The 14,907-nt window shown below is 32.5% G+C and overlaps 1 protein-coding gene across 2 annotated transcripts in view; it reads left to right on the forward strand.

Annotated features, from left to right (window-relative positions):
* The window catches only part of LOC143049800 (intersectin-1-like), a 73,114-nt gene that overhangs the window by 51,135 nt on the left and 7,072 nt on the right, over positions 1 to 14,907 (forward strand). The window contains exons 33-43 of one of the 2 annotated variants that reach the window (XM_076223539.1): positions 2,374 to 2,495; positions 4,365 to 4,471; positions 4,966 to 5,041; positions 5,911 to 6,018; positions 6,451 to 6,549; positions 10,421 to 10,588; positions 11,065 to 11,136; positions 11,747 to 11,878; positions 12,120 to 12,244; positions 12,672 to 12,754; positions 13,403 to 13,480. In XM_076223539.1, coding sequence (XP_076079654.1) covers positions 2,374 to 2,495; positions 4,365 to 4,471; positions 4,966 to 5,041; positions 5,911 to 6,018; positions 6,451 to 6,549; positions 10,421 to 10,588; positions 11,065 to 11,136; positions 11,747 to 11,878; positions 12,120 to 12,244; positions 12,672 to 12,754; positions 13,403 to 13,480 — 1,170 coding nt within the window. Of the gene's footprint in view, positions 1 to 2,373; positions 2,496 to 4,364; positions 4,472 to 4,965; positions 5,042 to 5,910; positions 6,019 to 6,450; positions 6,550 to 10,420; positions 10,589 to 11,064; positions 11,137 to 11,746; positions 11,879 to 12,119; positions 12,245 to 12,671; positions 12,755 to 13,402; positions 13,481 to 14,175; positions 14,254 to 14,907 lie in introns of both variants that reach the window. The other variant, XM_076223538.1, reaches the window with a different exon arrangement.

Raw genomic sequence — 14,907 nt, forward strand, 5'->3', positions numbered from 1 at the left:
CCAAATTTTTGAATTCTACTATTTCTAAGTTTATTGGATTAACATTGAAACTTGTTACTCTGGTTTTGATTTTACACCCTTGTGAATACTTATAAAATTGGAGCTGTTGTACAATAAAACATTCAAGCATTGCATGTACATATATGGATAGATTTTTAAAAGGTTCTAATCCATTCTTTTATGTTTGATAGATCGTTGCTATAAAATAAGGTGTTTTCAATACAGGAAATTTCAAGAGTTACATTTCTCAACAGATATATACACTTATCAGAATACATCATACATATTAATTATTGTTATTAGCAATCTTCTGTTATATTTTGTAATATTATTAATTTGAAAGCTTTATTGTCAATAAATTGTTGTCATTGTTCTCTGTGTTTTATAATTGTGTGGCTTCATAATTACCTCAGCCTGCTTCAAAAGACGTATGCTACTATTAATTGCAGTCAAAAATCACACTTTTAAAACAATGAAATTGATCAAATATTTGTTCTAAATTGCTGCATATGCTTTGTAATTCAGGCTGTAAGTAAATCAAGCATCATAAGGAATACATGTTCCTCAATAAAAGCAAGATTAAAAATAATTTATTACTAGCTAGTTAGGCATCTTGAATAATAATAATGTCCTTGTACAATTAATAGGGGTTTAATAAAAAGTCAGGAACCTGAAGTTCAGGGGTTGTCGTTTATTTTTTCCTATTTGAATGGTATTACACTAGTCATTTTTAGGGCCCTTTATAGCTTCCCTGTCAAACCTCATTGTTGAAGGCCCTACTTTGACATGTAGTGATTTACTTTTACAGATTTCGACTTGAATGGAGAGTTGTCTCATTAACACTCATACCAGATCTTCTTATATCTATTTTGTCTGTCTCTAGTCTTCACTAGTGTTTATTATTGTTTCAGTAGGTTTTGTTTCTCATGCTATGAAAGTCGCAGTAGGTTAAATGGTCTATTATATGCATTACAATAATACCAGTATTACTTTGTGGCTGTGACAGTCTATGCTTTTCTAATTACATCAATATCATACCTCAACTTTTATTTGTGATGGTCAAGATTTCTTTGATTTCCTCATTTTCACACTATAGGTTACAATAAACCATTAGATTTTATGGGCACATTTTATGAGCATAACATGGTATTCAGAATTAAGAGTATGGCTAATCCTGATTGTTCGATATGCGCATCCGTTATTTTTTTATTATTAGAGACTTCGTGCACTCGCCTTATACAAATGGCAAAATAAATTAAAATAAAATAATTCCTTAGCCCCTATGGAACTGAGATGACTTTTCAACACTAGGATAAGACACATATGTTTTAAGTGCAAACCTGATAGGCATGGGAGATAAGTACAAATAACGCTAATGTGGTATCATTGCAAATAAGACAATTATCCACCTGAGACCAAAGGTGGAGGATATTATCAACTACAGTATGTATATATGTTTATTGTGTTAATATATGTTGGTTAACAAACTGTAAAGTTTATACAACAATAAAATATTTGATTTGAAGATAGTAAAAATATACAATAAAAAAAATAAACAAAATAAACAAATAAAAAACAAGATTCCAGAGAAAATCAACTTAAAATGGTGATTAAGACGGGACATGAAATACATGAAAACCAGAAAAGATGCGTTTGAACTCTGAAGCATTCTTTACCAAAGGGAAAAGTCTACTATTTTCCTGTTGAGTTCTTTAATTGGCAACAGAAATATAAGAAACAGAATGGTGGACTTTAATAGTAGAGTTTGTTCCTTTTGATTTATTTCCTGCCTTTAATGTTGTAAACAATCAAAAATGTGCTGTCTCCAGAATAGAATAATATTTATGACATTATTATTTTCATTCTTTTCAAAAGAGAGGGTCAACCATGAATATAGAATAAAATAAATGATATTCTCTTAAGTTTATTGTAGCCTGCTTGTGTCACAATTTACTGAAATGAAATTAGATGTAACATGTATAAGTAATCTATTATTTTACTGCTCTTGAAAGGATACATTTGTCTAAGTTTACATTGAAAGATTAATCTGCTTTCACTTTGTAATGTAAAATTGCAAAAATATGAATACTGGGCACCATCATTTGTTACTAGCATACAAGATGAAGTTACAATGTATATATGGTATGTTTTTAACTTGACTATCAAAGAAAGAAAGATCATTGCCACACTCCAACCATAACTGGATATTCAAATGCTGACAGTTCAAAGAATAAAGGATTTTGAATTGCAAAAAGCAAGGTTAGTTACTAAGGTATAAATGTCAAAGGTGAAAAGTCAAGTGTAAGTTACTGTTTACTTTCAAAGTTTTATCCTTTACTTTATTATTCATGGATTATATTTTATGCCTTTCAGGGTCGAGTGATCCAACAGTACTAGCTACAACTTCACCAGAGGAAAGTAAACGACAAAATCATATCCATGAGTTGTTCAAAACAGAAGAAACATACATGAACGATATGGAGATTGTTTTGGAGGTAATCTTTAATGTGATTGACAGACTGTGAATATGATTAAGAGGGTAGAAAAATTGAATGTCCTTCCCTCCCTCACACACACATACACAACATGAACATCCTATTAAAGTCAGTTGACTGTTTGGTGGAGTTTTTGCTGTTCAATGGTGATTTTTGTCTCGCTTGTCTCAAAAATCGAGACATAAGTATGCTGTTTCCAGGGTTGGCATCAACAATGTACAGTGAAACCTGTCCAAACCGAACACCCACGGGACTTTGCGTTTTGTTCGGTTTTCACAGGTGTTCGGATTGTAGAGGTAGACGGAAGTCGACACCAAAATAATTTTGGCAGGAATAATAGGTGACACAACAGCCGACAGTTTATTTTTGTGTTAATTTAGATGTAAATGTAAAAATAAAAGAAGATAAAAGATAGACGTTTTGCTACATTTTTGTTTATAAATCAAACGCCACTCCGTCAATCACGCTCGTCGTTGGGAGATGTCCGACGTGGAGCGATTTTGCTTTTTATAATTATTTTCTCATCCGTTAATTCACTGACCAGTTTAACGTTTCTTTACAAAAAAATCACTTTATACATGGACACAGACATGCTAATTAGTTTGTAATAACAACTCACAAGTTCATTAAACCTCAAATACCTTCGGGGATACTCTGTCATCCTGTGTTTGTTTAATTAAATCATGCAAATAATTAATTATATTTTATTGTTTTGATTGGTATTGATCGATTTTGACAGGTAATTTTTAGATACAAATTTACTAACGAGCCTTCAAAAAGCGTTCGGAATTCGGTGTTGACAGGGTTCAGTTTTTTCAGGTTAGATTAACGTTAATTGATAGGGAAATTTTGTGGGACTTTGAAAATTGTTCAGTTTAAACTGAAATTCGGTTTTATCAGGGTTCGGTTTACCCAGGTTTCACTGTATTAGTTTGTGATTACCGTAGGTCAAGTAAATGGCGAACCACTAGTGGTAAGTCAAAGATATTTGGTATGCAGTTGTATTAGGATGGTCACATCACATTACCATGGATATTATTAGTCCCTACCCTCATTTATTGTCTATTATCTTTGAAACTTTTGCTTAGTTTTCATGTATAAGTTTGTGATTAGGTTGGTTTATGGTGAACCACTAGTGGTAGATCAATGATATTTGGTATGCAGTTGTATTAGCATTGGCACATCTCATTACCATTGAGATTATTTGACTCTTCCCCCTCAGTCATGGTTTATTGATTATGAGATTTTGTTCACAAGTTTACATGTATTAGTTTGTGCTTAGGTTTGTTCAAAGGGAACTTCTGATGATAAGTCAATAGTATTTTCATATGCAGTTGTATCAGTATTGGCACATCTCATTTCCATTGAGATTGTTTAGCCATGTACCTTCAGTCATGGTTTATTGCCTTAGAATATTTGCAAAACCTACATGTTAAAGTGTTGCTATTTTTATTTCAACATTTGCATTATCTAAATTAAAAAAAAGCGAGACATATCTCTGTGATAACAGTTTATTATGAACTAAAGATGATTTTGAATTTTCACTTGTAGTTTTATTTGATTGTTGCAATAAAATCAGGCAATGACCTGGATTTGCTTGTATGCATTGAAAAACTGTATAAAGAAATACTTACAAAGGAGAGGTACAAATACCAATAGGTCATTCATACTCATAAGTCAAAAATAAACTTACACAATATCAAACCTGCACATATTTACCTTCTGACAGATTCAGGTTTTAAGGAATCTCTAGATCTTTATAGCACAAATATATATTACCCCTAAAAAACCTAACTTCATATGTATTTTTTGACACGCACATAAGATACTACATATACATGTATTTATAGGTATATATTTATTTTGTAGGCATTTTATAACCCAATGCGTGAAGCTGGGGTGATGACAGATGAAGAATTAGAATCTGTATTTGTTAATTGGACTGAACTTATTTTATGTAACACAAAACTCTCCAGGTAAATTATTTCATATTTATGGATAGCAGTTTGATTCTGATAACAATATAAGAAATAATCTATAAGAAATTATTTTAATAAAAGGATAAAGTAATATTGGAAATTCTCCATACAACTTATTTGAAAAATGCTTGGCCTACTTAACTTGCTTTGAAACAGGATATATGGGGTTAAACTAGATCTAATGGTACATGCTCACAGACCCTTCCCAGCTCACCCACCCCCTTTTTTTTTTTTGCATATATGTAAAGATCATATGTTGTTTAAATAAAACACAAAATACAAATCCATCAGTGCAGCTACTAACAGCATGGTTCAGGTTTTTTCCAAAGCTCCAATTTTGCCCCACCACCACCACCAACATTGGGCATATTCTTTGTTCTTTTATATATTTTACAATTAACAATTACACTACAGTTTTGGCTGTGAACATACATTTAATTATCTCTTAACAACATCAAGTGTGTTGTTTAAGTTATGATTTGATTTTGTAGATCATTACGAGTACGGAAGAAAATGATTGGAAAAGGCCAAGTAATAACTATGATTGGAGACATATTATGTGAAAATGTAAGTTTTATGATTTTTTTTATGCTCATGAGTTATGGTACCCACATGCATACAAAAGTTTTATTATTTAGACTATGATAAAAAAAAAGACACACAGAAATATAAGAATGTACATAACTATAAGCAGGGACATTGTTGTAATCCAAGTCGGTTGTATAAATAGCAAATTTAAGTACTTAAAAAGAAAAGAATTCTTAATTTTAAATAAATTATTGATTGGTTCTTTCGGCACCCTTGACAATACCATTGTGATCTTAAAATTTAGCATTAGGAAGAAAGCTAACCATCGTAAATAGGAGTTGTACAACCATTTACAGTCTGGAATCATAATCTAAGTGTTGGTAAACTAGCAATAAACCACTTGGCCTCCAAAGACACTTCTTAATTTTGCCATTTTATGATTCAATAGTTTTGTATGTATTACTTATCATATGGCCATAATTAAAATACAGGAAAGGATTTTGTGCATCATTGAATATCTTATGGCAGGTTGCAGGTGAAAATCCACTTTCAAATTAATGAATTACCTTGCTCAAAACACTAATCCTCCATTTTTAATCAGAAATAAGACTACTGTAAATTCAGAAATTATTGCGTGCATTTAATTTTGCGATTTTGTCATTTTAGACTAAAATACGATTTTGAGAAAAATCCTGTTTAATACTTATAAAAAAATTTCAAAATGCGAGTTTAAATGATTGCGGTTACATCTCTGTCGCATTTTTTTCACAATAATAAAAACATCGCACTAATTTCTGAATTTACAGAAATAATAAGTTGTACATATTTTTGTAGAATGTATCAAAATTGCCTCATTCAATTGTCCCCTAAAATCCCTTCAATAAAGACATTTTTTGTTGTTGTTGCAGCTACCACATTTGACCCCTTATATCCGTTTCTGTAGTTGTCAACTTAGAGCAGCAGCGTTAATTCAGCATAAAACAGAGACTAGTCAGGAGTTCAGAGAGGTCCAAAAGGTTTGTAGAACATGATTATTTTCCTAAGTTTCTTTCTGTTTTTATTCTTCAAAAGGTTTTCAGAATATTTTTATGATTATGCTCTAATTTTGTCTCATTCTCACAATAGTTTAAAAACAAACAATGAAAGACAGAACAGCACAATGATTCTCGAATGATTGCAACACATCATTTATGAGTTGAATATTTTTCAATGTGTGAATTCCTAAATTTGTAAGGTGTTTGTACATTGACTTTAATTGAACTTAATTAAGAACATACAAGGAACTATATCTTCTTGTGTGTGGTCTCACTTTGCTTTAAGTCTTTCAATTCACTTCAGTGGTAACTGTGTAAAAAAAGCAAAATTTCATTTTAATAGGAAAACATTTATTAATAATTTATTGATTAAAGTTTTTGTTTACACTTTCTAAATATGAAAATTTATTTCAGAAATGCACACAGAATCCTCAAACTAAATCCATGCCATTGAGCAGTTTCTTACTGAAACCAATGCAGAGAATTACTAAATATCCACTTATGATACAAAAGGTAGGTACAATAAAGCCATTAAGTCAATAATGTAACACTTACAGAGGAGTGCTGATTTTATATGCTTATATAAAAAAGAAGATGTGGTATGATTGCCAATGAGACAACTATAGGTCACCGTACGGCCTTCAACAATGAGTAAAGCCCATACTGCATAGTGAGCTATAAAAGGCCCCAATAAGACAATGTAAAACAATTCAAATGAGAAAACTAACGGCCTTATTATGTTTGCTCTAACCTTGAATTGTCCAAGTGATGTGTGAACATGCTCACAGTTATAATATTCTCCTGATTTCTTATAAATTTGTAAGCCAGCCTATGCTCTATGCTTAATGTCATTAAACTAAGATGTGGCATGATTTATTTAGGTGTGTAAAGGACCTTCAGAAAGTATTCAATTTGAATAAAATTGAGAATGAAAATGGGGAATGTGTCAAAGAGACCCAACCAAAAAGCAGAAAACAGCTGAAGGCTACCAATGGGTCTTCAATACAGGGAGAAAATCCATACTATCAATTTCCATAAAAGAATTTTGCTGACAAAATGTGAAGATAATGATACTGAATGTTAGAGCTTGTGACAATTTCCCATTAATAAGTTTATCACCCTTGATATGCATCAAATATTTGCCACTGCATAATCAAGCAAGAAATCAGATTAGTAAATTTGATCAATTTTTCATGATTCAGAGACCAACTTCTTAAATCACTTATCAAATGCAACTTTATATCTATTGCATAACTGTGAGAGCACTGGTATAATATACTGTGCATATTTCCGCAATGACATTGGCATATATATATATATAGTAAGATCATCAATCTCTCAACAGATCAGTAAAAACCTTTGTTTGACCTTGAGCATCACTGAAGAGATATGAATAATGTAATACACATCTGATGCAGTAAAATTATTACCATTAATGTTATTGAAACATTAATTGAAAATAGTTCATAATTTTAAAACTCAAATTTACAGTCAAAATGTATCATTTAAATAGTGACAGAACTTTACCAATGGTTACTGGTTGAATTTTCCCTTCTAAGTTTACATTATTACCAGCTATGGTACAAGCCTTACGTTAATAAAATATAATTATGATGATTTTGGTGTGTTATACACATGTTTAACACAGCTGCATTCTCTATAAACCTGTATGAAGCCAAGAGGCTGTAGTTCCAATGGTTGTTGTTAAACAATGTATTTTACATTATTGCTGTGTTATCTTGGAGGGAAGATAGTACCTTTATCGGACTCCGGAATTGTGTGTTTTTAAGTCGGGATTTTGGGATTGATGCTTTCGGGATTCGGGAATTCTTTTTTAGCTCACCTGGCCCGAAGGGCCAAGTGAGCTTTTCTCACCACTTGGCGTCCGTCGTCCGTCGTCGTCGTCGTCCGTCGTCGTCGTCGTTAACAATTTACATTTTGAACTTCTTCTAGAGAACCACTGAATGGAATGGAACCAAACATGGCATGAATGTTCCTTATGAGGTGCTGACCAAGTGTTGTTACTTTGTAGCCGATCCATCATCCAAGATGGCCGCCAGCGGGGGACTTAGTTTAACATAGGACCCTATGGGAAATGCATACAAATGACTTCTTTTAGAGAACCACTGAATGGAATGAAACCAAACATGGCATGAATGTTCCTTATGAGGTACTGACCAAGTGTTGTTACTTTGTTGCCGATCCATCATCCAAGATGGCTGCTAGCCGGGGACTTAGTTTAACATAGGACCCTATGGGAGATGCATACAAATGACTTCTTTTAGAGAACCACTGAATGGAATAAAACCAAACATAGCATGAATGTTCCTTATGGGGTGCTGACCAAGTGTTGTTACTTTGTAGCCGATCCATCATCCAAGATGGCCGCCAGCAGGGGACTTAGTTTAACATAGGACCCTATGGGAAATGCATACAAATGACTTCTTTTAGAGAACCACTGAATTGAATGAAACCAAACATGGCATGAATGTTCCTTATGAGGTGCTGACCATGTGTTGTTACTTTGTTGCCAATCCATCATCCAAGATGGCCGCCAGCGGGGGACTTAGTTTAACATAGGACCCTATGGGAAATGCATACAAATGACTTCCTCTAGAGAACCACTGAATGGAATGAAACCAAACATGGCATGAATGTTCCTTATGAGGTGCTGACCAAGTGTTGTTACTTTGTTGCCGATCCATCATCCAAGATGGCCGCCAGCCGGGAACTTAGTTTAACATAGGACCCTATGGGAAATGCATACAAATGACTTCTTCTAGAGAACCACTAAATGGAATGAAACCAAACATAGCATGAATGTTCCTTATGGAGTGCTGACCAAGTGTTGTTACTTTGTAGCCGTACCATCATCCAAGATGGCCGCCAGCGGGGGACTTAGTTTAACATAGGACCCTATGGGAAATGCATACAAATGACTTCTTCTAGAGAACCACTAAATGGAATGAAACCAAACATAGCATGAATGTTCCTTATGGAGTGCTGACCAAGTGTTGTTACTTTGTAGCCAATCCATCATCCAAGATGGCCGCCAGCGGGGGACTTAGTTTAACATAGGACCCTATGGGAAATGCATACAAATGACTTCTTTTAGAGAACCACTGAATGGAATGAAATCAAACATGGCATGAATGTTCCTAATGTGGTGCTGACCAAGTGTTGTTACTTTGTAGCCGTTCCATTATCCAAGATGGACGCCAGCGGGGGACTTAGTTTAACATAGGACCCTATGGGAAATGCATACAAATGACTTCTTTTAGAGAACAACTGAATGGAATGAAACCAAACATTGCATGAATTTTCCTTATGCCGTGCTGACCATGTGTTGTTTCTTTGTAGCCCATCCATCATCCAAGATGGCCGCCAGCATGGGACTTAGTTTAACATAGGACCCTATGGGAAATGCATACAAATGACTTCTTTTAGAGAACCACTGAATGGAATGAAATCAAACATGGCATGAATGTTCCTAAAGTGGTGCTGACCAAGTGTTGTTACTTTGTAGCTGATCCATTATCCAAGATGGCCGCCAGCAATGACTTAGTTTAACATAGGACCCTATTGGAAATGCATACAAATGACTTCTTTTAGAGAACCACTGAATGGAATAAAACTAAACATTGCATGAATGTTCCTTATGAGGTGCTGACCAAGTGTTGTTACTTTGTAGCAGATCCATCATCCAAGATGGCCGCCAGCAGGGGACTTAGTTTAACATAGGACCCTATGGGAAATGCATACAAATGACTTCTTTTAGAGAACCACTGAATGGAATAAAACTAAACATTGCATGAATGTTCCTTATGAGGTGCTGACCAAGTGTTGTTACTTTGTAGCCGAACCGCCATCCAAGATGGCCGCCAGTGGGGGACTTTTGAATGAAATTAAACATGTTCCTTTCCTTATCAATGAGGTTGTGTTGTCACTTTTAGCCAAATTTTATATTTTTTCATATGATTTCAAAAACCCAAGTAGAATCAGGTGAGCGATACAGGCTCTTGAGAGCCTCTAGTTCAAATTTCAGGTTGTCAGGATTTAAATTTCTTTAAATGTCAGGAACTCTGAATTTTATGTTTTTAAGCCCGTGATTTTGGTATCAGAAGTCAGGACCCTCCTACCCTCTCATGTTTTAACCTTTTACAGATTACTAAACAATATTGTTTTTTTTTAGTTTGAATGTTCTGGTTTCTTTCCCCTTCTGTCTGTCTGTCTGTCTGTTCTGCAAATCAGTATTCCATACTTTTTTGTATTCATGGTTGAATATATTGATTTGATATTTAATGTATTGTTTCATCATGACATTGAACATTTCAGCATCATTAATTCAACATAATCAATTTTATATTGTATTTTTACTTTACAGATTTTACAATATACACCAGAAGGTCATCCTGACCATCAGAACTTGAAGGAGGCTCTGACGAAAGCAGAAGAACTATGTAGTCAAGTCAATGAGGGTGTAAGGGAGAGGGAAAACTCAGACAAGTTAGAATGGATGCAGGGGCATATAAACTGTGATGGACTTGTAGAGGTAAATAAAGGCAACATAAGTATACAGCTGTTCAAAAGTCATAAATCGATTGAGAGAAAACAAATCTGGGTTACAAATTAAAACTGAGGGATACACATCACGTATAAGAGGAAAACAACAAAACAACAGAACACTTAAGTGCAACAAAAAACTAAACTACAATGTAACACACACAAAAACGAACTCAAAGATAGCAACTGCCATATTCTGACTTGGTAAACTGTTAATTCATTTATCAAGATCAGAAACTTGTTCTTCTTGAACATGCATGAAATATTTGCCACTGAACATTAAGTAACTAACTATCAATCAAGACAACTGGTCTTTGTAATAGAATCAAGGTGTGATTTTCAAATTGGAATTGTGGTTATCATCTTTATTTTCTTTATGTAAACTATGGGAGCAATTTCTTATGATTATTTTATGGTTTTAGTCAATATTTTCAATTTTGCATTTAAAAATTCTGTCTTTTTCAGAAAATAACATTTAATTCTGTAACAAACTGCCTTGGGCCTAGAAAGATATTACACTCAGGAACACTTTATAAGGTTTGTATAAATTGAATAAATTTTTTGATTGTTGGATGATTTCTTGTACAATGGTTTTAATACGGAAGTAATTCTTGGTAGTTAAGCTTGTTGTTTCTTTTTACTGATAACAAAATGCAATGTATGTAATTATATGTAAATTTTTAGTTTTTAAAATCTTAAATTCTTGATATGAAAGTAAGATTATAACATTTATATTTTTATTATACGACCGCAAAAGTTGAAATTTTTTGGTCGTATATTGGTATCACGTTGGCGTCGTTGTCGGCGTCGTTGTCGTCGTCATCGTCCGAATACTTTTAGTTTTCGCACTCTAACTTTAGTAAAAGTGAATAGAAATCTATGAAACTTTAACACAAGGTTTATGACCACAAAAGGAAGGTTGGGATTGATTTTGGGAGTTTTGGTCCCAACATTTTAGGAATTAGGGGCCAAAAAGGGCCCAAATAAGCATTTCCTTGGTTTTCGCACTATAACTTTAGTTTAAGTAAATAGAAATCTAGGAAATTTTGACACAAGGTTTATGACCAGAAAGGAAGGTTGGGATTGATTTTGGGAGTTTTGGTTCCAACAGTTTAGGATTTCTTTTCATATTATATTCATTTTGTAGATGAAGAGTAACAAAGAATTAGTAGGAGTTTTATGCAATGATTTCCTGTTACTTATCAGTCCTCTTAGCAGTAGTACATCTAAGTTTGTCTTTGATCCAAAGGCAAAGTCGCAATATAAAATGTACAAAACTGTGAGTATATCAAATTATTTAAGGATTCTTGCTTCAATGTTTCAAAATGATAAGCAAATCAATGATTCCTTCTAAAAAAAGAAGCTATTTTAGAGTTGTATTGACAAACGTTGAAAGCTGATGTATTTCAAAAGTCAAAAACTAATTTTGACTTGTCAAATGTCCGAAAAAGAAATGAAATAAAACCTCTGTCATTGCCCTTTATATCTATCTCTGATTATATGAAATTTTTACATTCTAGCCGATATTTTTGAACGAGATAATGGTAAAAAGAATCGGTGGTGATGATGATAGCGATTCCTGTCAATTCCAAGTGTCCCATATAGACAGGGTGTACAACTTCAAGACATCTAGTAACAATGAGAGGTAACAGCATCTATTTTTAGCAACATCAGATGTGAAAGTGTTTCGGTTTTTAGCTGGTTTTTTGCTATTGCTGATCTGGGTTGGTCCATTATAATTTCTTTATTATAGCAAAAACTATTTGAAAAACTATGATCTTTCTTATAGTTATTTTCCCTTTTCTTTCTTTGTATGAAATATTTATATTTTTCTGTTGGTTTAGTATGTGTTTATTTACAAGGTAGACATAAAATATTTTTACTATATTTAATCACAAATATAGAGATTCATTACAAATAGTATGATTCCCTGTGATATGGTTTGATTACTTCCCCTTAATGAAATCTTCAAAGTTTTTTCTTCTGGGAAATATTGGTAATTATTTATATTTGTCTATGAAAGCATTTTGTTAATATTTTTTTGTTTTTTTCTCCATTTTCAACCTTTTTAGAGAAACCTGGTTTAAGCGTTTGGATGCAGCTTCTAAGAATTATATTGAAACAGAAAGAAAAAGACGAGAAAAAGTTCATAGCCGTAAGATGGAGATTTTTATACTTTTTAGTGTTATCAATATATGTATATGAATATTATTTTAGTTTCCATTGAGTTCTTGGGAAAAATTAAACTCATTTCCAGCACTTAAGTTTAACAAATTTTAGAATCAGAAAACACAAAAAGATAAAAAAACGAAGAAAAGAAAAGAAAAGAAGTAGAAGACAAGGAGACAATAACATAACCTGAAGATAATGAGACCAAAAGTTAATGGTCCTTAAAACTAATGAATGAACAACACAAATCCAATGAAGACCTAGGGCCAAATTCTTATGCTTGGTAGAACATGATCAAGTGAAACAGCTGTTTTTATGATATCTGCTATTTTAATGAGCATGAAGCACAATGAAGTGCATATACACAAAATTTAAATTTTGTGTCATGATTTTATTCATCATTGTCAAATTTAGATTTACTGGTCACAAATATACATGTCCATAATTTTGTAACATGATGTGGAACTGCTATGAACATAGAAGAGTTTATTGTTAAAACCAATGGTTTTAATGATATTCATTCCTTATTTTTGATGTTGAAAATCAATATATCTTTTTCCTTACCATCCAGGTCGCCATTCTTTTACAAATTTGTTTGTATTCTATTACTATTTTATTATGCCAACCATTTCAGTGGAGGAGCCTAATCAGAAAGTAGGTCGTATGTTAGTAATCATTGTTGAGGGGATAAACCTGGCCCCCTCACAAGATGGTAAGGCGGCATGTCACCAAACCCTTGTATACCAGATTTATCACTTTATTTTCAAAAGCATGTCTTCTTTTTTACAATAAGCAACCATTGAAGAACTATGAATTGTGGATCTTTTTCTTATTATTCCATGTAAATTAAATCTTGCAATTTTTACTGTAAAAAAACAAAAAAATATTTTCTTGTAACTTGACAAAAGCAATGCATGTGTTTAGGCTTTGCTTATTTAGATTTTTAGCTTAGATCTGACACTTAAGTGAGAAAACTCTTTACAAATTGACAACTTTTGATTTCTGTCTAAAGATTTTTTTTTAAAATGAGAAATGTTAAAAGAAATGTAAGTTGATCCCTCCATTGTTTTTGCTATATTTAAAAGAAATCATGCTTTTGTAAGTTCAGTGTAAATAATGGTTTTTATTTTAGTTCATCTCTGTTGTAAAAAAAATATTAGTAGTGTTTTTTATCAGATTTTCATTCAATCCCAGGGGAATATCTTTACTTTCAAAATATGTTCTGAGTTTTGAATATACGAAAGATGGGAAAAGCCAATATCTCAGAAAACATTTCATTACCCTGCACATTTTTTTTTTATTATATATTCTCCCAACCTTATTTGGTTTAGTTTTATCCTAATTTGCATATTTTATGTTTGCATGTCTTTATGACATCATATTTTTATTTTCTCTGCATGTTATCAGAAAAACGAAGTGGTGGGGTTGGACGACTGCTGGTGTTGATACAAGAAGGCTGTGACCTTCAACCTCGAGATGCTAATGGTATGTTGTCATGTCCTTGACCTTGCTTTGCTTGTTCTTTGTTGTCTTGTATGTTTCTTTATTTTCTTATTATTGTCTTATGTATGATTTATTTTGTGATCTGCCATTCACTTTGTTAAAGTATATTTCTTTCTTTTACAATTCTATAATTTCAAAGTAATTAATAAAGTATTAAATTTATATTTTTCTTACTTTATGTAAGAATATATAATTATTGCCACTGTAGAAAAAACAATGTTTTACTTTAATATTTTACCTCATGCAAATACTATTAAAATATGTCAGTTCATGTTTATTTTTTTATTTTAATGAATAGATTCAAAACAAATTCCTTTCAGACAAGAAGGATTGGTTGTTGACTTTTGTAAAGACTTTTCATTTCATTCGTATGCTCTTTTCAGTATAAAACATTATGTTGTTGTCATATAAAAATAAGGACAAACTTGACAAAAGTTGAATAAACTCGAAGTTACCAAAACATATTTTTTTTCAACAGCAAACAATTCTGAAACATATTTCTCTAAGCTGAATAGATTTGAACAGTTGCAGACAATAGCATGTCTTTTGGTAAAGATATTTGTTCTGTACAGTAGTAGGAAAAAAAGTGTTGTTATGAAAATAAGGAGATGTGGTATGATTGCCAATGAGACAACT

Source organism: Mytilus galloprovincialis, chromosome 10, assembly GCF_965363235.1.
Source record: "Mytilus galloprovincialis chromosome 10, xbMytGall1.hap1.1, whole genome shotgun sequence".
Lineage (NCBI taxonomy): Eukaryota > Metazoa > Mollusca > Bivalvia > Mytilida > Mytilidae > Mytilus > Mytilus galloprovincialis.